At 29.5% G+C, this 27,211-nt stretch overlaps 9 protein-coding genes across 9 annotated transcripts; 3 read left to right on the top strand and 6 right to left on the bottom strand.

The window, feature by feature from the left end:
• Window positions 1-646: 646 nt before the first annotated feature.
• On the bottom strand, window positions 647-1,069 carry ASCRUDRAFT_6105 (uncharacterized protein; the record flags this gene model as incomplete). The annotated part of the gene is made up of 1 exon (XM_020191266.1): window positions 647-1,069. The coding sequence occupies one exon, from the start codon at window positions 1,067-1,069 to the stop codon at window positions 647-649; it is 423 nt and encodes a 140-aa protein (XP_020050562.1).
• A 912-nt stretch (window positions 1,070-1,981) lies between these two features.
• Window positions 1,982-3,736, bottom strand: ASCRUDRAFT_28863 (alpha-mannosyltransferase; the record flags this gene model as incomplete). The annotated part of the gene is made up of 2 exons (XM_020190074.1): window positions 1,982-2,713; window positions 2,804-3,736. 2 exons carry the CDS (start codon window positions 3,734-3,736, stop codon window positions 1,982-1,984), a joined length of 1,665 nt encoding a protein of 554 aa, XP_020050561.1.
• A 115-nt stretch (window positions 3,737-3,851) lies between these two features.
• ASCRUDRAFT_103850 (uncharacterized protein) lies at window positions 3,852-4,183 on the bottom strand. Its single transcript, XM_020188579.1, has one exon. The coding sequence runs from the start codon at window positions 4,124-4,126 to the stop codon at window positions 3,941-3,943; it is 186 nt and encodes a 61-aa protein (XP_020050560.1). The 5' UTR covers window positions 4,127-4,183; the 3' UTR covers window positions 3,852-3,940.
• A 1,610-nt stretch (window positions 4,184-5,793) lies between these two features.
• ASCRUDRAFT_73915 (uncharacterized protein) lies at window positions 5,794-6,302 on the bottom strand. Its single transcript, XM_020192483.1, has one exon. It carries the CDS (start codon window positions 6,186-6,188, stop codon window positions 5,955-5,957), a length of 234 nt encoding a protein of 77 aa, XP_020050559.1. The 5' UTR covers window positions 6,189-6,302; the 3' UTR covers window positions 5,794-5,954.
• Window positions 6,303-11,445: 5,143 nt separating this feature from the next.
• On the top strand, window positions 11,446-12,036 carry ASCRUDRAFT_30424 (uncharacterized protein; the record flags this gene model as incomplete). Its single annotated transcript, XM_020190184.1, has 2 exons — window positions 11,446-11,789; window positions 11,832-12,036. Coding segments are annotated over 2 exons (549 nt in total), but the record flags the coding sequence as incomplete, so codon positions are not given.
• Window positions 12,037-17,926: 5,890 nt separating this feature from the next.
• Window positions 17,927-19,210, top strand: ASCRUDRAFT_29234 (glycoside hydrolase family 16 protein; the record flags this gene model as incomplete). The annotated part of the gene is made up of 1 exon (XM_020190100.1): window positions 17,927-19,210. The coding sequence occupies one exon, from the start codon at window positions 17,927-17,929 to the stop codon at window positions 19,208-19,210; it is 1,284 nt and encodes a 427-aa protein (XP_020050557.1).
• A 350-nt stretch (window positions 19,211-19,560) lies between these two features.
• ASCRUDRAFT_103788 (uncharacterized protein) lies at window positions 19,561-20,498 on the top strand. The gene is made up of 2 exons (XM_020188577.1): window positions 19,561-19,957; window positions 20,125-20,498. The coding sequence occupies exons 1-2, from the start codon at window positions 19,911-19,913 to the stop codon at window positions 20,465-20,467; spliced, it is 390 nt and encodes a 129-aa protein (XP_020050556.1). The 5' UTR covers window positions 19,561-19,910; the 3' UTR covers window positions 20,468-20,498.
• Window positions 20,499-20,921: 423 nt separating this feature from the next.
• ASCRUDRAFT_73912 (uncharacterized protein) lies at window positions 20,922-21,364 on the bottom strand. The gene has a single exon (XM_020192482.1). It carries the CDS (start codon window positions 21,243-21,245, stop codon window positions 21,084-21,086), a length of 162 nt encoding a protein of 53 aa, XP_020050555.1. The 5' UTR covers window positions 21,246-21,364; the 3' UTR covers window positions 20,922-21,083.
• A 1,941-nt stretch (window positions 21,365-23,305) lies between these two features.
• On the bottom strand, window positions 23,306-23,509 carry ASCRUDRAFT_30998 (uncharacterized protein; the record flags this gene model as incomplete). The annotated part of the gene is made up of 1 exon (XM_020190236.1): window positions 23,306-23,509. The coding sequence occupies one exon, from the start codon at window positions 23,507-23,509 to the stop codon at window positions 23,306-23,308; it is 204 nt and encodes a 67-aa protein (XP_020050554.1).
• Between the last annotated feature and the right edge of the window lie 3,702 nt (window positions 23,510-27,211).

Below are 27,211 nucleotides of genomic sequence, written 5' to 3'. Positions count from 1 at the left end.
GTTTTTTGTTATTAATCAAGATACTGTGATTGTTTTATTTAAATTTTGTTTTTAACATTTTGTTGGCTAGAGTTTTTTTTTATTTAGTGCTATTTGAATATGAAGTTTGATTTCTTTGTGTTTAATAATAGAAATTCCAGTTTATTTTTAATATTATTTGAAATCACTAATGATTAATCATATACACATACATACGTTAATAAAAGAGAAAGAAAAAAAATCGAGAAGAAAAAAAAGACAAGGAATAAAGTAAAAGAAACCAAACAAATTCAATAAAAATTTATTGGGAGAATTATAGAAAACCATTAACATGAAGCATGAATAATTATTCCAACCAGTCTATCATATGAAAGCATATACTTGAAAAAAAGAGAGAAAAAACAAGGCACCACTAAAATCAGCAATTTTTTATAATAATACTTATTCACCATTCCTAAATCCATATTACTTTATGAACATCATAGTATACTCATCACATTTATGATCGATAATAGAAAACAACACAATACCTTTGACAATAGATGGACAAAAGAAGAAAGAGAAGTACTGAAACAAATCAAAAATAAAAAAAAATTAAAGGCAAAGAAAATCAGAGAAAAAAAGACGGAATATAATATCAAAAACGCATTATTTTAATTGAATATAATTAATTTTTATTAACTGTTTGGGAATCAACAGCAGGTTCAGTCTCATCAACAACAGGAATTTCAGTTTCAGGCTCTGTCTTTGGTTTTGAGCCAAAGGGAATATGAGTTTCTAATGATTTTAACGCTGTAACACCAAAGCTATCAACAGAATCTATTAATCTTTTACCAACAGTACCAGTATGTGTTTTGACAAATTGAAATGGAGGATTGAAATAAGGATTAGCAGCTTTTATTACAGGACCAACCAATCTGTATTTTTCAGCATAAACCATTGTGGCGCTTCTTTCAAGTTCAGTTGGAGCAGCAGGATCAGCAGGAATTTCTGAAGCATCATCAGCGACAGGTTCAGGAGTTGTTTTTTCTGGTTCTGTAACTGGAGTTGATTCAACTGGCTTGGTAGCGAAAACTTGACGAAGAGGCATTTTGAGATAAGTAGTGAAGTAATGAAGTTGAAATAAGAAGGGTGATTGAATGATTATAGAAAGATTACTAATGAAAAGAGGATTGACTTGATGATGTTTTGTAGTTGACTGTGATGTTGGTAAAAAGTAGTGTTTACTGGTGAAGAAAAGAAAGATAGAAAAGAAGGAAAGAAGAAAAGAGAGGGAAGGGGGATTTGGAGCTCTATAAATAAGCTGGGAAGACGAGCTTGATGGATGCAAAATCAGCTGTCAAAATAAAGCTGAAATGTTGTTTTTGTGTCGCCTCCTGGTGCTTCTGCTGCTTTTGCTGCTTTTGCTGCTTGAGCGGAAGGGACACAAAAGTCGGATTTTTTTGAAATCTGGCACCACAAAACAGGATCTTCAAAGAAAGAGCAGAATCCTTTTGTTGTAACAGCATATCAAAAGGAAACTGATCTTGTTGTGGTTCTATCAGAACTTAAAAACAAACGAGACCTAATTTTGGGTGAGGAAGTTTTTCTTGTTTATTTAGAGTAGTGTAGTGAGATCTATAAGTGATGACTAATTAGACGAGTAATAAGAAAGTTGACAAAACTTGAAATTGACCAATTTAAAACAAAATAAAAAGGGGAAAATTGAAAAGGAAACGAGAGTAAATAAAAAAAAATTATTGGAAATAAAAAAATCATTGTGAAACAACCAAAAGGAAATGAGAAGTAAAGTAAGGAATAATAGAGGAATGATGAACTGGAAATATGAATACAGATTTATGTATATCACATAAAATGAATAAAAGAAACAAAAAGATGTGAAATGATAAAGTGAATGAGTTAATAGATGAAAAAAAAATGAATATGAGGACAAGAATTCTAATTTTTTTTTATGAAATTAGTAAAAAAAAAATAAAAATGTAATTGGATTGTAATAAAAATGTTATAATATATTTTTTAGTTTTGAAGTCTTTTCTAGGTAATTATAAAATTCATCAACCTGTTTTAATACTTCATCTCTAAGTTTTATATTTTTTCCATCAAAATCTTCAAATAATTTATGCAAATCATATTTATAATCATTTAATAAAGATTTTATTACAGACCAGAGTTGAAGTTCAAAATCAATTGAATTATTTGATATCTGAATATGGCCATAAAATCGTTGATAGTTTTTACCATCATGATATTTTAATAATTTTTCTTTAACTAATTTAAAGGGATTCATTTTAGGGTAATTGGCATGAATAAACATTACATTAGCTTTATCTATTCTATCACCATGTTCATACAAGTACTCTTCGATTGGATCATTTTGAGCTATTCCATGACCAAAAAAATTCAATTTTTCTTCACCAGAATCTTTAATCCATTGACCAATAGCGCCAGCTTTTTCTTTAATTTGAAAATAACTATTACCCAAAACAATGTTGGCACATAAAAATGTTTCCTTGTCTCCTTGACCACTTGTACCTTGAGATAATAAAGGATAGTAATATTCTGGACCAAAAATATTATAATATAAAGACAATAAGATTGTATTAAAATGAGATGATTTATTGATTAAGATTTGACCAGACTCAGAGGTTGGATTTGGGATTGAGCCTTCTCTATCATGAAATGGGACAGTGTTGCTATTGATTATATTTGAGTTTAAATCTTGATCGAAATTTTTCTCTAGATTTAAATCAAAATCAAAATCAAAGTCGGAATTAGATTTATTTTCAGATTCAGATTCAGATTCAGAATCAGAATCAATTTGAACTTTGATTTTTTCTATATTATTGTAACCAAATCGAACTCTTTTATTTAATATTTTTAAATTGGCAATTTTATAAAAAAAAGGGCTTGTGGTTCTTTTCCAATAATCTGGCCAAATGAATAATCCCTTTTCTTTAAAGATTGAATTTTTAAATATATAGTCCGGGTTTTTAACAGGCAAATTATCAGAATCTAATAGCAAAACATTTTCAAAAGATGAAAATAATAATGCTAAGGATTTATATTGATAACCCTTGAAGGAGAAAGTGCTTAGAGTTTTTTCATTTAGATAAGAAGACAATAAGATACACTCGGCGTTATATTGTGGTAAAATGTTTTCACAAAAGAAGAGATCATTTGGAGAGTAAGTTAAATTAGGAATAAAAATTTCAATTGGCAAGTTTGAGCCCATGTTTCTCAAAAACTTGATGGATAATAAATTTAGCCAGTTAAAGTCATCGCCACCGACAAATACAATTCCATTACCCTTATAAAAATTTTTGTTTTTGAGTAAATTTTTATGAGGCAAGTTGTTTACCAAGTTGTTATGAGATTGCAACAAATCATTGTATTGTTTTTTGGATAGTTGTAAGAATTTTGATAGGTAATACTCAGATAATATTGGACCTTCTGTTTTTTCATAGCTTAATCGATCAATTTCCTTTGGAGATTTTTTATATTTAGACAACTTCAAACAATCAGGCTTTGATAATGCAAATAGTTTGAAAATTTGGTTGAAAAACTCGTTTTGATCATTTTTTTCAATTAAGCTGTTCAATGAAGAGTTATAACTGTAAGCTAGATTCAAATGGAGGATATTCAAGTTGAGCAAAGAGTAAACCAAAAAAACTAGCACCAAAGTTGAGAGATATAAGATGTTGTTTTTCTTTATTTTGTTCGACTTGAACTTGAGATTATTTATGTGGACTTGAAGCATCTTAGTAACAGCTCTCAGCAGTCTCATGGCACGATATCCAGGCAGCAGACGTCGCAACACAGGCAGTATTGAATATATGTGGATTTGCTCTGGTGAAACACAAATGCAATGCTCGAGTACAATAACCCAAGAAGAGACCAAGGCAGCTAAACAGATTGCATGGGCATCAAATCAACAGCAGCTCGAAGAACAATGGCCAACAGTTCAACAATACTGAACAATGCCCATTGAGCTCTCATCCAGCATCGAAGTGTTCTGGAACAGTTTTTTTTTTCTTTTTTCCGGTTGGCTGGGTGCAGGATGCTCACCCTGCAGGAACAGAATATACATAAAGACACGTGTTAATCGATGCCGATATATGGCGCACGCTTCCCCGCAAAAGCAGTACATGGCTTAGATACAACGTTTCTGGGCTGTTTTTGCCCCTTTGAGCGATGCATCCACAGCGGTGGTTCTTCCGCCGCGCTGGTTCGATGCTGATTTTTCAGGAATGGTTTGAGGGACGAGATGGATCTGAGGAAGCATGGTGTCGAGCTGGTTTTGATGAGAGGTATTTCGGTCGATGGTGCTGCTTTGGTTGGCTCTGCTGCGCAGTAGAATTGGTTAGTGAATATGTGCTAAGCTTACGAAAATGATACAGTAACCACTTTGGTTTTCTTTTTGGGTTTTGCTTCTACTGCTTCATATTTATGATTACGAGTTTCACCATGTTTGATTTGAATAATAATAATTATTGATATAATCATTGATATAATTTTAATACTACTAATAATAATAATCTTGCGACTGTTTAATATTCATTTCTTAGGAACTCGTGAATTTATGAGTCCACTGAGTTAGGAGTTCACAGGTATCATCTTATGATCTGAAAGCAGTCCTCTGCCATATGCTTGCTCAGTAATCATCTGTTATCTCTCTCAACTTTTAATGAACTTGTCATTTCAATGTCCTTGCACTAGTATCTCTTGCTTTTGATAAGTCTCTAACTGAACAAAAGAAAACCAATGCTATTGGTGCCAGATATAAAACCTAATTTTTTTTCAATTAACCATTAAAGAAAATACTCTTTCAAAATCTTCAATTTGTATTAATATTACTGGTATCAAGTCAAAAAATGTTAAAATCAGTTTCTGACAACTTTTGATAATATTACTAAAATAGTGATCAGGTAATTATAGAGTTTCATAGAATTTTTTAAATTTTTCATAATTTTCTAAAAGTTTTTAAAAAAAGTTTCTCAATTTAATAGGTTTTTTTTAAAATTTTGTTTGAGATTTTTGATGATTTTCGGTTGTTGGGTTTCACTTTGTTTTATCTTCTTACAAATTATAATATTAATTATAATATTAATTATACTAGATTGAAAAATAAATTTAAAATAAACAAAAGAAAACAAAAAGTTGAAAAAAAATGGCTAACGAGATAGATCATGCATTTTTCTTATATTTTTTCTCTTCCTCTTGTTTTCTTTTGTCTAATAATTATTTTTTACTTTATTTTTTTTTGTTTCTCTTCTTTTGGGAATTTTAAAAAATATTAAAAATTTAGTTAAAAAAACAAAATTGATAATTAATACTTCATAATTCTCATATTTTCTCACACTTTCTCACTCTCGATTTCCCAGTTAACAATTAATAAATAAGTCTAATCTTAAATCCTTAAATTCAAAAAAATTTGAATATTCATTTATGAAAATTTATAAAAAAAACACAAAAAAACAACAGAAAAAGAAACATTAAATTTGATCTAAATTATTTTCAAATCAATTTATCAATAAAAATTATTTCTTTTTTATCATTTAATTATACCTATGGGCTCTTTCAAAGAATCCTATCTTAACATAGAGAGAAAATGTTTAGGCAGTTTCACTATTTATCCCCTTGTTTTATAATATATTAGATTTTCCAAGAATTCTATGAGGTTATTTGTGACGAATAGACGATGTATTGAAAATCATCTAATCATTTATTTATTTTCTTATTTTCAAATTTGATTATTAGAATAAAAAGTGATTATTTTATTATATTTTATTATATTATATCATATTATATCATATTATATTCTATTTTATTTTAAAATATTCATAACACTATCATTATCTTTTTTGAATATTGAATATTGGAGATTTCAGATATTTGTTTTATGATTTTATTTTTCAATTCCTTTGTTATCATCAATTCAGTTTGAATTTTTTTTGCTGTTGTTTTTTTCTCTTGCTTCATGATTCTGTACTTCTACTTACAGTTGAATCAAAACTGATTTTATCGGCTCTTCCAATTTTAAACAGTAAACTATACCAGTCTCTCAGGCCAATTAACAAAAAATTAGAGGAAATCAAAAACCAACAAGTAACCACTCTTTTGTTGATATCTCTCATAATCAATTTTGTGACCCTTGAAAAGAATTTATGAGTTACAATCTTTGATAATTCAGGTTTGTTTATATATTGCATTCTTAATGTTATTACAGAATATTTTTGACGTGCTCATGTTTTTATCTTTGCTTACAGTATATAATTTGTAGTTTTTTTGTAATTTTCTGTAGTTTTCAACACACTATAATTTTCACCTACAATCACTTTTGTTATGCTTATTTATGTCCATTAACGTATTGTCGGATATTGTTTGTGAGTTAAGGCTGAGGCACATGCATGTATTCTTCTGTGATGTTGACAACGTTAAATTAACGTTATTGCGGTAAGTTGCATAACTTATTTACGCATAAATGTTTTTGTTACCACATAACCTTACGCTTAGATCTAACGATCGAGACTAAATGTCCCACTTATTCATAACTCAATGTTACTAAATTTGGCATTTAATATTCTAGCCAACAATCATCCAAAGATTATTCTCCAATTTTTGAAACAAACACCAATTGTTATATTAATAATTGGCAGTAATTGAATTTAATCTTTATTTTATATTTTTGTACTTTTCCAACTCTTTTAATCTTGTAATCTTATTAGAATAGTTCTAAATAAACCAATAACATTTAAGCTAACTAATTATCTTTTAATTTTGTAATTTGATATTCATTTTTTCTGTTTTTTGTTGAAAAAAACTTCTCAAGATTTTTTGTTTGAAGATTTAAAGTTTTGATTAAAACAAAATAAAAACACATAAATATTCAATTTTTTATTAGAGGAATGATTTATTGTTAATGGTCAATCTGTAATTGAGAAATTAGATTTATTAAAATTCAAGCAAATTTTGAAAATCATAGATTTTAATTAAAAGAAACCATTCAACCAAACAAGACAAAGATAATAAATATCATTGAAAATAATTGAAAAGGAGAATGAACAAGGAAATGTAACAATTGCTTAGAGTTGTTAGTTTTGCAATTAGAATTTTGGATTCTAAATAACCCAATAAATTTGATAACATTATTTATTATTCTATAGTTAAGTGAAAAGATAACAAGAAAAGATAGAAAAACAAACCAGGCAATTAACTTCAATATTTTGAATAGGAATCTTTTATTTTGGTGTGGTTTTTTTTTTTTTTTTGGTGTTTTGGTGTTTTGGTTTTTATCAATACAATTTGAACTTTTATTTTGTTCGATTAAGATAAAGATAATACTGTCAAAATATGATCTATAACTTTGAAAATTTTATCTACGCAAATTAATTGAATAATTTTTCTGTTTCATGCATTAATTTAAATTTTTATAATATCACTAAATTTGAAGTTTAACAATTATGAATAGCAATATAAAAAAAATTTATCAAAAAAAAACAAAGAAAAAAACAAAGGAGATAAAGACAAGGAAATTTTCTTGTCTAAAAACGATAATTGTCGATTGAGAAATAAATTGAATTCAAACAGAAAAATTAAATGCTTTGAAAGTTTTTTTATCTTGTTACATTATTTTAAATTATGTTAAATTTCTTTTTATTTTTCCTAAAAAGAATCGGTTAGTTACAAGATTTATTACAATTTCAATATTTACCACAATTACATGTATTTAATCAAAATTATGACTTGAAAGTGAATCATGATGTATTTTAGTATTAAATAATTGGAAACAAATGATCTATAAGATTTTCAATTTAACTGGGTGTCTTTAAGACGATCAAATAACATTTTTGAAGCAAAATTATAAATTATAATTGTATTTATTGATTTTCTTTGATTTGCTCTGATTTAATTTTAGTTAAATTTGATTTGATTTGATTTGATAATAAATATACAGACTGTGCATGTTTTATGAAGGAACAAAAAATCTAATTTTTGTTAATTCCTTTTAATTCCTTTTAGTTTTAGAAGAATTAAGAAATAAAATTGATAAATTGATAAGTTAATAATGATTGGGTAGAGTGATTTAATTAAATATTCCTTTAATAACTTTGGATATGATGGTTCGGCTATATACCTGAGGTGAAAATTGTTTTTCATGGATAGTTATATGATTGCAATCCGATTAAAATATTTATCAAGAGAAAAATTCAGTCAAAAAAAAAAGTGTTGAATAAAATATATAAAATAACTTTATATCAAGGCAAAATAAATTATTTACAGATTATATAATGTATATAACATATATCAGTCAATTGAGATGATCGTGCACAAAACAAGAAGATTATTCATTTAATTATTGCTATAATATTATTTCAAATATTTTGTTTGATACGAATTATTAATTTCAATAATTTAGTAAACAAATTGCTATTGTAAATTAAGTTGTAGCTAAGAGAGCCAAAATAGTTTACAATGATGATAAAGTGGCAAGAATGAATATTAAACATGATAATAAATGAAAAAACAATAAGTAAAAACAATAGAATATTCATAAAAAAGACGACTAATAATGCATTTTAAAAACCTATTTTAAAAACCTTTTTTGCGAATTTTATTGGAAAAAGACTGGATTTTTTAAAGAAAAAATTAAAATTCCAAATAAGTCTTTTTAAAACCTTCCGAATCTTGAAGAAATATTCATAATATCACAGTGATTATAAAAGTTAGAGGTTTGTAATGGGAAAGTTAGATGAAAAAGCAAACCTGTATTCTAAGGCAGATTTTAACTCCTACTGTGCTAATTGTTGGAGAGAATCTTAAATGTTAAAAGAAAGCTTAAAAACACAGATAAAAGGATAGATTTCAACAGCACCAAGGTGAACGAAAATGAAGTTTTGCTGTGCAATTAACAACCAGTCCACACAACATCTCAAACCAGGCAATGCAAACTGCACAAACTGCACAAACAGCTCAAATTTCCCAAAAAGCCCAAATTTCCCAATGTGTCTATAAATGACAGCTGGCTCAGGCATCTGTTCTTGTTTTCCAGCGCTTCTTTATGTCTTCATCAGATCGCTGCAAAGGTACCGTTTGCAAAAGTGCGTTGTCCGCTGACACATTCATGCTGTCTGCTCAAAAGCTCTCTCAGACGCACAGCTTCTGCAGCACAACCGCAGTCTGCAGTTTTGTCATCTGACTGCGGCGTTGGAGCTCCCGCAACGCCGGGGGCTGCAACGGGCTCCTGACACAGCGGGCGAAAATGTCTTGGTCTGGAGCAAAAAGGCCCACAGATGTAGTCTTTTTGACCAGACATTGGAATGAGAGTGAAGGAATATGAGAGAGACTGGAAGAGACTGGAAGAAGCTGGGAGAAACTGGAACATGGCTTTAGGGAATTGCTAATTGAGTACTTTTTCCATCAGTTAGCTCACCTAAGGTTGTTTTTGAATCTGTTGGGCTTCATTTCAAAGCTAATGTTGAGCAAAGACAGATTTCCCTGCTAAACAGCGAAAAAATAGTAGGCAGATTGAAGATCTTTCTGCTTTTTATTAAACATTTTCTTTTTGAACAACTTCAATCCTTTGCCAAAATTTAACATTCTGAACAAAGAAATCAAAACTTGAAAATAAATTGGATTCAACTTGGATTTAAGGTAAAAGGAAAAGGAAAATGAAAAGGAAAAAGGAAAAATTAAAAATTTATACACAAAACTCTCTTGGGTAATTTGGGTAATTTAAATTTGTTCAACTGTTTGAAATTTTTTTATTATTTAAAAATATTTGGATTTCAGTTAATTAGATTAAATTAAAATTCTAATAATTATATTATATTGAATTATATTATATTAAATGATATTAAATGATATTAAATTATATTAAACTATAATAATTTAGAAATAGAAACTAAAATTCAAAGATCAAAGTCAAAGTCAATTTTAATGTGTTATTTCTATATTTCTGTTTCCAAACATTAGAAATTAAGATTAACAATTTTTAAATCGTTTGATGAATCACTGAACTACTTGAGTCTGATTAAAGGATTTTAGTTGGTTTATTATTCCTAAATTCTTCTAGCTTACAGCTAGTAACCTTATTAGTCCCAGATATATAAAAAGGCCCAATTTCTTTCATTTTTTAAAATTGTCTTTTTGAATCAATCTTCACTTACATATATATTTCATTTTCCAATTCAAATTCCAATTTTATTTATAATTATAATTATAACCTCCAATCCTCAATTTATTTCTTAAAATCACAAACCACATCACATCACACATCATCAACCTACAATTACAAATTACATTTACATATAATCACTTTTTCTACATTATCGTACTCTTATTAATCACATTGTCCAATTCAATTTATTTTTCAATTTTTCTTTCAAATTGTTACTCACTTTTCTATCCCTCTAAATTCTCTCAAATATAAACATTCCCATTCCTATGGCTGGATATCAAAACAATGGTCTTTTATCATCAAATTATTCACAAGTTTCCTATTCAAACTCTGTTGATACTTCAAACCCTAATCTACGCTACCAAATGAACAACATGAACATGAACATGAATATGGGCATGAACATGAACATGAATATGGGTATGAGTATGAATATGAATACTGATATGAGAAAAAATGTTTCACCCAATGACAATAATTTACTTCAACATAACACTATCCCTTTATCTAATAATAACAACAATAACATCATCAACACCCCCTTAACTAGATCGAGATCCTCAACTTTTAATCTAAAAACGTTGCCAAATTACTCTCAATTGAATTCATCTTTACCACCTACTCATTCATCTGCTTCCATTTCCTCAGTTGCTTCTTTGGACTCTAAACCATCCTCATCCTCGATATCTGGTCGCTCGTCTTCTGATCCAACTAACGTGTTAAACAGATTACCTTCAACATCAAATCTATCTTACAACCCTCAACAACAGCAACAACAACAACAGCAGCAACAATCTTCTTGGAACAATATTGCTGGAACAAATCAATATTCTTCAAACAATTTTAAATCTAATGGAAATTCTTATAGCTGCAATATAGTTTCTCAGCCATATTCATCAAATTTGGGTCCAAATTTGGTCGCTGCAACTTCTACAATTCCAAATCCAATTAATTTTAATACTTACAACTCCAATTGTCATCCAGCTGCAACGACGAATCAAGCATATTATCCAAACAGCTTAAGTCGAATTCAAAATGTAATCTCGACTTCAAATCCAATCTTATATTCAAATGCTAATACAAACAATAATCTTCCTCCCATATCAAATGATAACGAATCAAATTACAATTATAACTATCAATACAATGGTCAGGATGGGTTTTTTAAACCAAATTTTAAGCCAAGTTTAATTAGAACTGGTTTAATTAATAATGAAAAAAATGATCAACTTAATCGAAAATTAAATTATTCCAGTCCAAGTTTATTATATCCAATTTATCCTTCAGTGGTTTTAAGAATCAGAAAACCCCTAAGTGACATCACTCAAAATTGGTCTGATTTCGAAAAAATAACTTGTAGAAGATTAGTTCTTTTTGATTGGTATGCATCTCAAACAGATTTAAACGTTTCTTTTAAGCCAATTGAAATCAATGAATTTCCCAGATATGAACAAGGTTCTCCAATAATTTCTTGTATATATTGGGATTTCAAAAAAGAATACTATGTTACATCTGTTGATATTATTTACTTATTAGAAAGATTGAGTGGCATAAATTCATTTGATATGAAAGAAAAAAATAGAATAAGAAGAAATCTACAAACTTTAGAGAGTTTAACAATCGGTAAACCGAAGTTAATTGATGGTAAAAATGACATTAATAGTGGTTCAAAAAGAAATTTTAACAAAAATAATTTAAATCCATATGAATTGGATAAATTTTTCAAATTAATTATGTCTTTTAATTCACCAAAACCAAGAAACATTGAAAAGGATCTAAAAATTTATAAATGGGAATTGCTTGAAGAAGCTTTACAAAGAGTTCTAGGAAAGTATTGTTTTGATTTATCTAATGATCAAACTGCTGGTTTAATGAGATAATTAAATTAATACAAATCCTCATTTATTTATTTAAATTTGCAAAATTTAATTTTCTTTTCATCCTCAATTTGATTTTCAATTTCAATTTTATTTTTCGATTTTAATTTTTAATTTTATTTTTAATTTTCAGTTGTTTTTTTATCATTATTTTTCAAATGGCTATGATCTAGTTTTTTTTTGTTCTACTTATTTTATAACTTAACTAACTTACTTTATTATATTTTTTATGATGTTTATTTTACCTTATTTCAAATCGTTTTATATTTTATTGATAATTGAGTTTATTTGGTGGGTTTTTTTTTATTTCTATTAAATTAATATTAGTGAGGCATAGTAATTTATTGTTTTTTTTTGTTTAGTTTCTTTTACAAAAAAAGGAAATAAAAGAATTTAAAATTTATTTTATTCAGGTTATTTTATCTTATGTTAATTTATTATTACTCTGTTTTATTTTATATTATTATTACTTATTATAACTTATTGGTAGCAAAGACTACTTTGTATTTTGTTTCAAATCAAATAAATAGTTATCTTTTATTATGTAAAGTTATTAAATTCGTAAACGGCCTAAATATAATATAAAGAGGAGAAATATAAGAAACACAATTATGTTGAAAAACAAGAAAAATTGTATAAAATTGAATTTAATGTAATTGAGATTAAGCCAAAAGATTGATTAGAATTGAGTAAAATTAAAGAGAATAGCAAATAAATTGAGGCAGATTTGTTTTTCTTTTGTTTTGAATATTAAATTAATGAATTTAGTAAAAGCGACATTATAAATAAACCGAGTCTTTTTTAATTTTTTTAATATTTTTTATGTTTTTTTATGTTTTATATGTTTTTTATATTTTTTATATGTTTTTTTAAATATTTTTAATGTTAAAACTGTCTTAATTTATTGAAATTTAATGGGTTTTAAATTCAAATTGCTTTAATTGTCTTAATTATAATAAATATATTAAATCTTAATGATATCTTAATAAAATTTTAGTGAAATTAATAATTTCTGATATATTTCAAATAGTAATTAAATGGGAGCTATACATAATTTTTGTAGAAAAAGTTGAATAATTGTAAAAATTTCTTCAAATAATTGTATAAAGGCTTTATAGTAAATGTAATTTTTGCAAATGAATTTAATTATTTAAATAATAAATAATAAACAGATTAGTGATTAAAGGATTAAATGATTAAAGGATTAAATGATTGAATGATGAGTAATCATTGAATTACCTCAAAATTGAGATGAAGGAATCGAGTAAGAGTTAAAAATAAAAAAATTATTTAAATAAAGGAGAACTAAATAAAAAGATAAAACAACAAAATAAAAAATTAATATTTTATTAATTATGGAGGAGTATATTACGAATTTTCTGATCTGTTAATTATTGATTCTTTATTTAAGTTGGGAAAATTGAATTATGTTTCCTTGTTTTAATTAATTATTAAAAAACGAAACCAAAAAGCAGACAATGAAAAAAAACAAGAAATATAAAGAAATAATAAGGACAATTAGAATGGTTGGAATTAGATTGTAAAAATCATAAAAATCATAAGAATTAATTGGATGGTTGATAGTCAATTACAATTGAACTGATCATGAATTATTAGCAGATAAATGAGAAACGAGGTAACATGGCTAGATCGATTGACTCTGAAATAAGTTTATAAGATTATAAATTTTTAGATTTACAGATTTGCAGATTTGCAGATTTGTAGATTTAGTTGGAAACTTAGATGAAATAACATGAAAATAAAATAAAATACAATTCAATTAGTAATTAGGTTAATAGTTTTATAAGTTTTTTCTTTATTTTTTTATTTTATATAATTTAAAAAACTGAGATTCAGAATGGTAAATTTTAATCAGATTGATTAACATTTAGCTATTTTTTTTACTTGTTTAATAATTTTTTTCAATAAATGAATTATAATTTAAATAATTAGAGGATTGAGGATTATTTCGGGAAATAAAATATTTTAAAGCAGAAAAGCAGTTGTAATAAATACTTTTATAATTTGAAGGTTATAAACCAAGATAAGTCAAAATAAACCAAATACTACAAGTGAGAACACATTAGAACAATACAAAGAAGCAAAACAAGACTCTGGGGAAACAAAAATAAGCAGAAACAAGTGATGTGCTTGGAGGAATAAATTGAATATTTTTTTTCCTCCATAGAGTTGGGTCGTATTGATTGGCCATATTGATTTGCCAAATCTCGAGCACAAAAATAGCAAATAGCAATGCTAGGAACGCTTACCCTGCCGTGGAATGAGAATCTGAAACAGATAATAGAGGCGTAGTTCCACGCAGTGTTCTGTGATGTTGTGCACACAATTCAATAACTGTTTATGCATGTATGCACAAATAACCTGAAAACTCTATTTTGTAGACAGGTGGCATGCATGTGCATTACTGGTCTTGGCAGTTATATAAGTAACATGGTTTATTACTCGTTGGGCAGTGATATATGGGTATGAGTTATGGGCATGGATTGGTAAATTTACACAGGATCATAAGGGAGAAGTGTGATCACACTGTCATGAGGATGATGCATTTGCTTTGAATTTAATAAAATGGTAGCATAATAGAATGATGAAATGAAAAAATAATAGAGTGATAAAATGATAGTATTGTATTTTACTGAAGTGACCATTAGAGTAGCAGAGAGTTTGATTAAAAAGTATTTTTCATATTTTGATAGCTGTTTTATTGGATAGTGTGTGCTGGAATTACTATTTAACCAAATTAAAATTTATTGTTTTTTTTAAAGAAAGCAACCATTTTGGCTATTGTTTGAAAACTTCAGTTTTGTATTCTGAATCAGTTTTATTAATTTTAATTTTAGCTTATTTACTTTGATTGATTGTATTTATCTTTTTTTTTTGCTTGTTAATTTGGTTTTAATTTTATTTGGAAAAAGTTTAACATGAATAAGAAATTATTGACTTATTATTATCTAATTAAATCACATACCAATAGCAACACTAATAAATCAATGATAATATATTGAATCAAAATATGAAAATATAAAGAAAGGAGAAAGAACAATAAAAAAAAACAGTTTAAAAACAAAAACTTTATAAAAAATACATTGACATATGTTAATCTAATTAGAGGAAATTTAGTTGAAGTGAATTAAAAACGGTTAAAAACAAAAATATTTGATTACTTACATATATTCCAATTTCAAATTTCCAATTTCAAATTTCATGTTTAACTACTTATTCCTATTTTGGATATTAGGATATTATGATTATGGTTATGGCTATGGTGATGATGATGGTGATGAGGGCTATTGCAGTTCATTTGAAAAAAATTAAAGGAAAGTTTTGCAGTTTCAGTATTACCATGCTACTATCAATATATTAAAAATATATTCTCAAAAAAATCAAGTGTTTATACAATAAATATTGTATTTTAGTATTTTTATATTATATATACACGAAATAGTATAAATTACTTGAAAGTGGATAATTGGAAATCTAAACAATGTTTTTTCTGGTGATTAGACTGGATAAAAACAATAAGAGACGAATGTCTTGACGAAATCAACAATTACTAATCGAATTAACAAGACACTCAATTATCTATAAAATTTGCGAGTACTGGGGAAAATATTGTATTCAATTAAGACTGGCTAATCTGATTCGATTTGACTATGAAGTACCGCACCTAGGATCTATTTTTCTCGTTTTTTTCCGTACCCAGGGGGCATAGTGGATAGCGGAAATTCTCCCTGCTGTGGCGGGAGCTTCAACATTAGGAAATTTACAGCGCAGATTTATTGGGATATTATGTTTTCACTACTGGAACATTTTTCAACAACGGATGGATATCCAACTAGGCCGTGGGTACGGAAAAAAAAAAGAAAAGTAGATCCTAGGTGCGGTGCTTCATAGTAATTTATTATTTTTGAAAATGCGCGGGGTGCGAGACGAACCAGCGTCATTTTTGTCTTGCCATAAATACCAAGAAAGCAAAAACCATAAATCTGCAAAAATGAACAAAAATAGAGATATGTCACAAAAACTCACCAAAATCAAGGCTCTACTGGAAAAAAACCTCACTGTATGGTAAACGACACCACATTAACAAGCAGCAGCATAAATCGCAACAGCAGAAGAGCATTGGGCTTTTTCTCCCTAATGAAAGGACGCCCATAGAGTTGGAAAAACAGGGTAAGAAGCTGCATCACGTGTCTTAAAAATTGCGCAATCTCCGCCGGGTTTTGAGGGAACCGCAGGAATGTTGCCGCGGAATGTGTTGCAGAAGCGTGATGCAAGAATCCTTTTCAATGGGAGCAGACCCAAAGCAGGCTTTGGACAGGCTCTGCATAGGCTGGAGATAAGAGACAAATACGAGTGAAGCCCTGGAAGTAGTGCTGGAAACAGCTGCAAACCGCTGCAAACAACATGCAAACAGTGAGGAAACGACGAAGAAGCTGCAAGAAAACAGCCAGGAAAGAGTAAGGAAGTCACAAAGTCCCCAGAATTGGAGCAGATCTCAGATCAAAACAGTGATGGTCTCAAAAACGCTGGCCATAAAGCCAGGAATTGTTTCGTGCTTCTGCTTCGTGGAGACTATCACAGAGCCCTCTGCCTTGGTCATAGTTGCACACATTCCAGCAGCCCTTATGTCGCCAAACACATCGCCAAATCCACTGCTGTGTTGCTTGTGAGACAGGCACAGAAGCCGCTGCAGAGCAAGTACCCAAGGCCGGCAGCACAGGGAGTCTTTGCTTCCGCAAGCTCTGCTAAATAAAACGACCAACAGCCGGCACTGAAAAACCAGCAGTAAACACCGGAAACTGCACACGCTGTAAACACCCAACTACTCAACCAAAACAGATCTCTGTGGGCATGGCAGTCAATGCACTCTTATTCACCATGATGATAGGTCATGATGGAAAATCATAAATATAGAAATGCAGAATGCAAGAGCTCTGGAAATGCCTCTATCTGCTCGCTTTTTGCTCTCGTTTTGCTTTCTTTTTGTTCTCTATTCGATGCATAGCTGGATGCTGGCCGTATTAATAGATTAAGATTAATATTACCTCAACTTATACTGTCTATATTTATTTTTCAATTTACTTTTCTCAAATTTTATTCTCATCTCATCGAATCAACCTCTTTCTCTCCTGGTTTTCATTGCTTTCTTTTGTTTTCTTTTGTTTTCTTTTGTCTTGCACCATCAATTATCCCATCCAATTTTACAAAAGAAATAGTAAAAAAAGAATAACAAAACTGTATTACAAAACTGTATTGCTTTCTTTCTTACTATTTTCATACTACATAATACATCCTCTCATCTTTATTTACATAATTACATCCTTTCATAGTCTATCGTCATATAGTCATATAGTCTATTTTTATGACTTGTAATTTGTAACCAATGTAATACTGGTCTGTTAATGCTGTTACTGCCTCTTTTTCCCACAACTCTTATACCAAAAATAAATTATTGTTCATCTTTTTCGATTGATTCCAGTTTTTTAGTTTTAATTATTAATCATTTAGCCTACTAACTAATTATCCACGAGTATTAATGTTTCCCTTTTTTTTCCATTCTTTACCTACCATATCCTTTAAAATTTTATTTTATCTTTTTGGTTTTTGTCTCTAAACAACTTTTATCAATATAAATATAATATCTTTTCTCGTTTTTTGCTCTCATTTCAATTCTTCTTTTTATTATTATTATTATCTTCTTTTCCGTATTCAAATCAGCGTCCCTCTAAGATTTTACATCAACCTCTCACAACCAACTAATATCAATCGCTTTTATTAATTCCATATTACAATCGCTTAATACTTTAATTTATCTCTATTATCTTTATTATCATTTAATATCTTCAATTCACTTATCTTTTATAAATCAAAAATGTTTTTCAATACTTTGAAAAAATTATTACCATCCGTTTTATTATTATCTGCTAATCCCTTAGCAACTTTAGCCTCGAATCCTGCGTTATCCGGCACCATTCAAGAAGACTTTAAATCAGAATCCCCATACTTCTCAAGATTTGGTGCAGCTGGAAATATCGACTACTCTGATGATGGCTTAACCTTCACTTTATCAAAACAAGGTGACAATCCTGCTCTTGTCTCAAATTTCCATATCATGTTTGGTAAAGTTGAAGTCACAATGAAATCTGCTCCAGGTCAAGGTATTGTCTCAACTGTTTACTTACAAAGTGATGTCTTGGATGAAATTGATTGGGAATGGTTAGGTGGTGATACTGGTGCTGCTGGTAGAACTGAATCAAACTTCTTTCGTTTAGGCGATATCACAACTTATGATAGATTCCAATGGCATCCTGTAGCTGACCCCACCAACACTTATCACACTTATACCTTTGATTGGAATAAAGATGCCATTACTTTTTCTATCGATGGTGCTATTGTTAGAACAATTCTTGCCGACAATCCATCTGGCTTCCCTCAAACCCCAATGGCTGTTTACCTCGGTATGTGGGCCGGCGGTGATTCAACTAATGAAATTGGTACTATTCAATGGGCTGGTGGTTTAACTGACTATACTCAAGGTCCTTTTGAAATGCACATCAAAAGCCTTTATGTTGCTGATTATTCAACTGGTGATTCTTACTCTTACTCTGATAACAGTGGTACTTGGCAATCAATTGTAGCTGAAAATGGTGAAATTAATGGTAGAATTGAAGGAGCTAACTCCGGTGCCATTTCTTCTCCATCCATCAAATCCCCAGCATCTAAATCGTTATCATCTTCAGTTTCCTCTTCAGTTTCCTCTTCAGTTTCTTCTTTAGTTTCTTCTGAAATTTCATCGTCCGAATCCTCTTCATCTGAAGTTTCATCATCTGAATCTTCTTCATCCGAAGTTTCGTCATCTGAATCTTCTTCAGTTGCCCACTCATCATCTGCAGATGTTGAATCCTCTTCTAGCTCTTTAGTTGTTTCTTCCTCAATTGCTTCCAAATCCTCAACTTCTTCAGTTAGGTTAATTTCAACATTATCTTCTTCTATTGTTTCTTACTCAAATTCCACATCAAGAGACATTCCTAATATTTCTTTAATTGAGATTAACGGTGCTATTTCCTCATTTAATAACATTAAATTGTTTTCTTCCGTTGCTTCTTTAATAATCTATTCCTTTTTATTTGGCTTTGGTATAGTTTTGATTTTATAAATCTTATTATTAATAATTTAGTTTAACTTAACTTAACCTAACTTTCATTATTTTTATTTCATTCATTTTCTGTCACAATTTTTATTATTAATTTTTTACTTTTAGTTTTTGGTCATTAGTTCAATAATTTTTTTGTTATATTCTATTCTTCACTTCTTAGATTTATCTAATGTTTCATTAGTATAGAGGTTACGGTTTTTATATTATTATATTTACTTTTCATTTTTTATAATCTTATCTTATCTCTTACTTTTCTTCTTCAAAATCTCCTATATCTTTGAAAATGCTTAACATTAATTATTCTTTTTTTCTTTTGCTTAATTTTATAAATTTAATAAAAGTTTAAATGAAAAAATAAAAAATAAAAGAAAGTATTTCGTTTATAAACAATTTAATTGTATTTTTTAGGTTTTTTTATTTAAATCATTTTATTAAGTTTGTCAAGTTTATTTTATTATAGTATGTCAATTTTTATGTTTAATAAATCATTTATTAGATCATTTATTTCATTAATATTCTCATTTAAGATATAGTTAATGATAATATGTGTTTCTATCGTAAATTCTTTTGGTCCATTTACTGACTCTCCGTCTGGGAAGAGTAAAAAAAAACTCTTGCAAATACTGTTTTAAGATATCATTACCACATTCTTTCAAATAATCTGAAATAATCTCAAAGGCACTTATGATACTTATTAATTATGAGTATGTGCAACTATGGCTATTTATTAGATAATATTAATTTTCATTTTGAAATTGCGTTTAAACATGTAGCATTGATATGAAATTTAAACTCAAGCGAATTAAAACTAAATTAGAACCTGCGCACAAGAAATGCTCAGTATAATAATAATCTTGCCATAAAATTCTTATTTCCTGTCAGTAAAAATGGCGTTGTTTGTTTGTTTTTGCTTTTCTTTTCTTTTTTTTTCTTTTTTGTTTATTTCTTTTGTTTAAATGGATTTGGTTCGGAATTATTTTTTTAAAGAGAAGGAGTCTGATAAATGTTTTGCACTTTTTATTTTCCAATAAATACGATGACTTTTATTTGTCTGATATTTATTTGCTACCGAAATTCCATTTAATTTCAAAATTTTCAAGAAAACAGACAATTTATTTGAGCCCAGAAACCAAATCTTCAAGCTGCTTTTCACTTAAAATATTAAAATCCAGAAATAACAAACAAATCTCTGTAAATTCAACAAAAAAGAGGGAAGCAAATAAAAAAAGTGAAAAAAATCATCAAAATTCCATATAAAGTTAGAGCACACACTAGAAACAGTACTGCTGCTGACAGCAACCACCTCAACCTGTCGAACTTATTTGTGCTTCAATGTGCCAGCTAGGTAGCTGGCAACAACACCTATAGCCAAAGCAGACTTTCTTCCCACAAAACAGACCAGAACACAGTCTCTTGTCGTCAACACAACTCCTTCACCACCTCCAACAGGCCCAAAGACAGCTCTCGGCTCTCTTTCTAGGTAACAAGATCGGGAATCGTCCACACGCTTCGAGCCGCATCCGCGCTGGATTTCAGGTTCCCAACCGCAGCTCCGTGCACGGATAGGGTCTCCTGCCGTGCTTTTTCGGTGCAAAACGCTTGCCGGAGCTGGGTTGTGCGCGCGGATTTCCATGCTGCTATCAGTGCCCCAGATGCTAAAAATATATGTCAACCAGAAGAAACGTTGGGTCTCTGGGTCGTTTCTCTTTCGAAAACCATATATATTTGCCAGTTGCTGGCTGGGCTGCCAGCGATTTGGTGTTGCAGTTGGTGCCAAAAATTTGACTGTGGGCACATAAATTAAATTAGCCGAAGGGCGTGCTTTTTCTATGTGCTTTGCACTGGCACTAATCTTGTATCAGGTTCTATCTTCTCAACATGAACAAGCCTTGATTGTTTTTGATTTCAGCAAATTTATTACAGGTTCCATATTATTGTCAGCTTTTTCTTCTTGGAAGCAAATAATATAGTTCAAAAGTGCAATATACTTTGATATATCACACTGGAAAATATTTACTATTCGGAAATAGGTCATACCAAACCTACCATATGGCACAGATTAAATCAATACATCTTTAAGAAAAGAAGCTTTTTGTTTTTTCCTCTTCAAATCATCCTTTTTAACATTGTTGTTCTTGAATTAGCTGGTTAAACAAATTATACTTGGTGTATCAAATGAACTGAATGAAAATTTTCACTTAACAAACTAGAAATTCCCTATTAGGTAACCAAAATGCTCAAATCAACCAGGTTCTTTTTTCCTTGTGAATTACTATTTATCCTTTGTTACTGATAGAAAATTTAATTAACTGTTTAAATCATCTTGTTTTGATTTATTCATTTATAAAATAAAAATTATTATAATAGCTTTTGATGGCTTGGTTTTCCTGATAATTGCTGTCAAAATCCCTCGTGTTAGATAGTTAATCCGTTTTTACCATCAGTCTCCTATTATTATACTGAAAAAACAAAATAAAACAAAAGAATATCAAATCTAATACTATTGTTCTAACAGTAACTTTATAATTTCTGAAATAAAAACTTGCTTTTTTGCTTATGCTGTTTTTATTTTTAATTTTGAAGTTTGTTTCAATTCCCGTTTTTTTTTGCATATTGTTGCAATTTTTACCTGCTACTTTATTATTAAACCTTTTGTTCACAATATCTAAAAAAAATTAATTATTCCTTTCTTGTTTTATATCGGTTGACTGAATTAACTAATAGTAAGCTCTGGTTGCTATTGTCAAAAAGAAAGTCTTGCAATTTTATGCAATGTGTTTTAATTTTAGATAAAATGCTTATCTCCAATCAAAGACCTCTCAACTAATTTCATACTACAATAAAAACAAAAAAAAAAAAAAGATAAACAAAATAAATAAAAGATAAAAGACAAAAGACAGAATCACCACACCTGAAATAAGCTCTATTTTTTTAATATCAGAGTTAAATTATTTAACAGACTTATACTCAAAAGTAATCACTTCAAAACTAATGATTTTTATATGAATCTTTGACAGAAATTGTTGATCAAAATTTCATGTTCACTTTAAACAAATCTCACTTTTGTACTTCACAATCTCTTTTGTGTGAGAATATGCATATGCAAATGAGCCAGACAATCAGAAATTTTAGCATTGTTATCTTATTCAATTAAAAATATTAGTCTTTAAACTATCGGCTACTTTGAAAGATAGCTTTAGAGATACATGTATCAACAAAAGCCAATTCATGCTTCTCAGTTTTAACCCTCCAAGAAACTTTATCGCCTTATTTGACCTCAATTGTCAAAAATGAACAACTTCTTGATCTTAAAAGATTTTAATTTTTTTTTTGTACAAATTTCATTAACATTTTAACTCGTCGAATAATACCTAACTGATGCTCTTTTTCGTTTTATCTAAAGATTATTTTCTTACCAACGTTCTTTTTTTGTAGATTTAATATATATATAGGTAGAAATTTAGAAAAACTATTAATATATGTACAAAAAACACAAATTTATCATAGATTTTTAACAACATAAACTACTATTTAAAAAAAAACTTTTAAAAAACAAAATGAAATTAGAAAATGAAGAAACTAAGAATAGATAAATTTTCTTTGTAAAAAGGACATTATAAATGAACGAAAAAAAATAAAAAATAAAACACATACCCAGGTTCGCAAGAATAAAAAAGAAATTTAATCACCAAACAAAACATTAAAATAAAATAAATAAAAGCTGAATAATAAAACAAAAGCACAAACAATTAAAAAATTATAATGAATTGAGAACAAATAAATAAATGAACTTTTTAATATAAGAAGATAAGAACACAGAAAGAAAAGAAAAAGAAAAATTAAAAACACATTAACCGATACATTGTTTTGTCTAAATGATAATTTTTTTAATATAATATGTTACTTTAAATGACAGAATTTTGAAATTCTTTCTGCATCTATTCAATAGCTATAGATTTTTTATTCTTGATTTGTTGTTGTTGTTATTGTTGTTGTTGTTGTTGTTGTTGTTGTTGTTGTTGTTGTTGTTGTTGTCTTTTTTCTTTAGAAAATTTCTATTTTAACATGGTAAAATTAAATGTATAAAAATTTTTATTAAGTGAATTCACTATTGAAATCATAATCACTAAAATTTATGCAATATTTGGGCAAAATTTTGCTCAATGATGCCTCTAGGGAATCCCATCTATATATTTTTATATTTTTTTCAATATTTCTTGGTTTTGGGTCATCAAAACTCATAATCACTTTAAAGATTTCGTAAATCTCTATGTCGTTAATTCTCAAAATGCCTTCCATTTCATTGACCAAAGAAGAAATTTCTGAATGATTAGCTCTTAAGAGATCATCAGATCGTTTTCGTTTAAGAGTATTGGGCTCTAAATTTTGTTTTTCTCCATTTTTTTTGGGTGGTGTGTTGTCAAATATACAACCACCAGGCCTAATGATCCTACCAACAGTGACACTCTTGATAGACTGCAAATTCCTTCTAATACGATTTTTTTCTTTGGGGTCGAATCTTTCATTAACTTCTTTTGATGGTGTATTTTTGGGGAAACAGTCAGCACCAGAATTATTTTTGGATGTTTTATAGGAAGTCAGAGAAGTGGTTAAAGTTTTTGTTGTTAAACCCGAGATTCTTTCTAGGAGATAAATTAAATCAACAGAAGTGAAAAAAAAAGTTTTTAAATACTGCCAATAAATACAGGACATGATGCAGTACTGTTTTTTGTCAATAATATCTTGTAATTTTATCAAGTTGATATTATTTGGATCCAGTGAGATGTTTGATACGTTTTTGGAGTCATCGTTTCCCAAATCAAATTTGAACAAAGTGCCATATTCTTTTTGAGATATTTCTGTATATCTCAAATTTAAAAAGGCTTTGAACAAAGTTTCAACGGTCTTTTGTGGTTTTGGGACATTTGTTGCTCTTTTTGTTTCAAAAGGAGGATTTTCATATTCAGTTTCAACTTTTAATAGATCGAAATCCCAATGGAAGAGGACTAATTTTCTTTTTATGGTATGTAGATAATCATCAGACCAGTCATTTAATAAATCATTGAAATCATCAATAATTTTCATTTCAATCATTGGAAATTTATAACTTATGGCGTCTACTCTGGAAGCGATATTTGGAGGTAATCTTGGAGTCTTTTCAGCTATTGCTTGTAATACGCTAATTGGTAGGGAAGTGAATCTTATTAATTTTAGAGGTTTAATTTCGGTGATTTTCTGTCTATAGAAATTTAAAATTGGATCGTAGTCTGTAATGATTCTTTCAATTTTTGTGGGGATTTTTTTAGCTTTACTGCTATTACTTGAGGAAGATTCGCTGATGATGTTATCAGCTTCAGAGGATGCTGAACTATGTTTACTTTGAGATTGTTCTTCAATTAATAAGGGCGGTTGATTGGGTTGTTGAAATTGTTGGTATTGCTGTTGGTATTGAGATGATTGGTGCTGGAATTCTTGTTGGAGTTGGAATTGTTGATTTTGGACTTGGGTTTGAGCTTGAGCTTGAGCTTGAGCCTGTGCCTGTGCCTGAGTTTGGGATTGAATTGGGATGATGTTCAGAGATGAAGTTGAAATTGGTTTCAGAAAAGTATCAGAATCATTGGCGGTAATGGGATTGATTGGAATGTTGGGGTTAATTGGAATGTTTTGATTTGTAGCAGTTTCAAACCATGAGTTACCTCTGGATAGACTTATTGGGCCGTAAGTGTCGATGCTTCCCTTTATACTGTTTGTGTTTGCGTTGAATTTGAGATTAAAATTTGGAAAGGTTGGGATTGAGGAATTGGTTGAGGAACGGAAGGGAAAGGAAGTTCTGATGCTGTTAGTGTTTGTGTTGCTGTATATGTCCGATTTTGAGTCGTTTGAGGAAATGGAGGCGAATCTGTAGTCTTCGTTGATTGTGTTTGGGATGTTTGGGTTATTTGGGTTATTGACCAGATATTCTGGGTGGTGAAAAGGAGTTTGTAGATATTGATTTTTTTCAAAAGTCCAATTTTTCATTTTATTTAGATTTGTGTCGTTGATTAGAGATTGGTTTGGGGGTAATGATGATAGAGATTGATTTTGATGGTGTAGAGGGGGTTGTGGTTGAGGTTGAGGTTGAGAATAGGAATAAGGATAGGAATATGAGTGAGAGTGAGAGTGCGAGTGCGAGTGCGAATGTAGTTGTGGTTGAGATTGAGATTGTGGTTGTGGTTGTGGTTGTGGTTGTGGTTGTAGTTGAGATTGAGAGTGAGAATGGGAATGGAATTGAGGTTGTTGAGAGTGAGAAGAAGGATCAGGAGGATTGATGATAGGATTTTGTAAGTTTTGATTAGAAAGGTTTTGGGAAGATAATTGTTGATTGGATAGAGTTTCATTTGATAGGTTTTGATTTTGGAAATTTTGGTTTTGTAGATTTTGGGATGATAGGTTTTGGTGAAGATTAGGGGTTAGAGATTGAGAGATGTTGATTGAAGCTGAAGAGGAGGAAGAGGATAAGGGAAGTAGGTTATTTTGGGGTTGAGAAGACTGAGTTGGATGTGGAGGGAGAGAGGAAGAGGAAGAAGGAGGTTGTTGTTGTTGTTGTGAAGGTAGTGGTGGTGGTGGAGGAAGAGGGTGAAGATGTGGAGGATGAGAAGGAGGAGGAGGATAGTTGAAATGGGATAAAGAGGAGTTGGGAGTAATTGATTGCCTTGAGTGATCTATGTAGGGTTTTCTTTCGTAGGGAGGTAGATGAGGGATTGAGGAGGAGGATGATGATGAAGCTATTGAGGGATCGTGTTGGTAGATATATTTGTTTCTTTGGAATTGGTTTTGGCTGTCGTAGGACGAGGGATCAGGATAGTAGATTGATTGAGAGGGATGAGGTTGAGGATTATAGGACATGGAGGGAATTGGAAAGTACTGGTATTGTTGTGGAGGCTGTTGAGGGATTTGAGAAGAATCCTGCTGCTGCTGCTGCTGGTGGTATATTGAAGGGTTTATGTTGTTGTACTGGAAGTTGATGTTGGAAGGAACGTAGTTTTGAGGATAGTATTGATTCTGGTTTTGGTTTTGGTTCTGAGTGGGATTAGGATTAGGATTAGGATTAGGATTAGGATTAGGATTAGGATTAGGATTTGATTTATATTGATAAGATAGGTTATTGTAGTCAGTTTCATCTTTTAACAGCTCAGGTATGGATTTAAATTGAGAATCATTTTGATCCTTTAGCAGTTCAGGTATAGATTTAAACTGAGAATTATCTTTATTATTGTTATCATTTGGAGAAGACATTATAGGTGTGGAAGAGTGTAGATTATGGATATGATTATAATTATAATTATAATTACAACTATACGGAATAGAGATTAGAGATTAGAGATTAATTGATTTGTTGGTTTGTTGATTTATTGATTCGATGTTAGCGTATCAATGTATTAGAGTATTAGAGTATTAGTATTTTTGTAGTGAAACAAGGAAATAAAGGGAAATGAAAAGAAAAAGGGAAATTGAATTTGAGTGGATGAATAGATATAAATATGAATCTGACAGATTATTAATATTATTATATATTGTTATTTGTGTTTGTATTTGTATTTGTGTTTGTACTTGTAATAGTATTTAGTTTATGAAAAACTTTAGATGAAAATTTTGAAAAGAAAGTGAAAAAAAAGAAGAAAAGAAAAAAAATTTGTAATTTGTTCTTTATAATCTGTGCTTTAACTTGTATTTTGTATTTTGTATTTTGTATTTTGTATTTTGTATAATGTGGTTGGATTGGGTAGAAACAGTTCCCTGGCACAAGGTCTGTGGATTTGATTTTGGTGGAGGAAGAGGTGAATGAGGAAAGAGAGAGTGAGACTGGAGATGGAGTTTGGGGGAAGCACGTCTTGGAAGTGAGGATTTGAGGACTGGATGAGTAGATAAACAGGTATTTAAGTAGTGGATAGAATTTAGAATTTCCAGCTTCTGATGTTTTGGGACTGGTGTGGAATTAGCAACGAGTATCAGCACACAGAT

The sequence above is a fragment of the Ascoidea rubescens genome (genome assembly GCF_001661345.1).
Source record: "Ascoidea rubescens DSM 1968 unplaced genomic scaffold ASCRUscaffold_1, whole genome shotgun sequence".
In the NCBI taxonomy this organism is placed as follows: Eukaryota; Fungi; Ascomycota; class Saccharomycetes; order Ascoideales; family Ascoideaceae; genus Ascoidea; species Ascoidea rubescens.
Note: the sequence above shows the minus strand (reverse complement) of the source record. Positions and strands in the feature narration are given on the sequence as shown.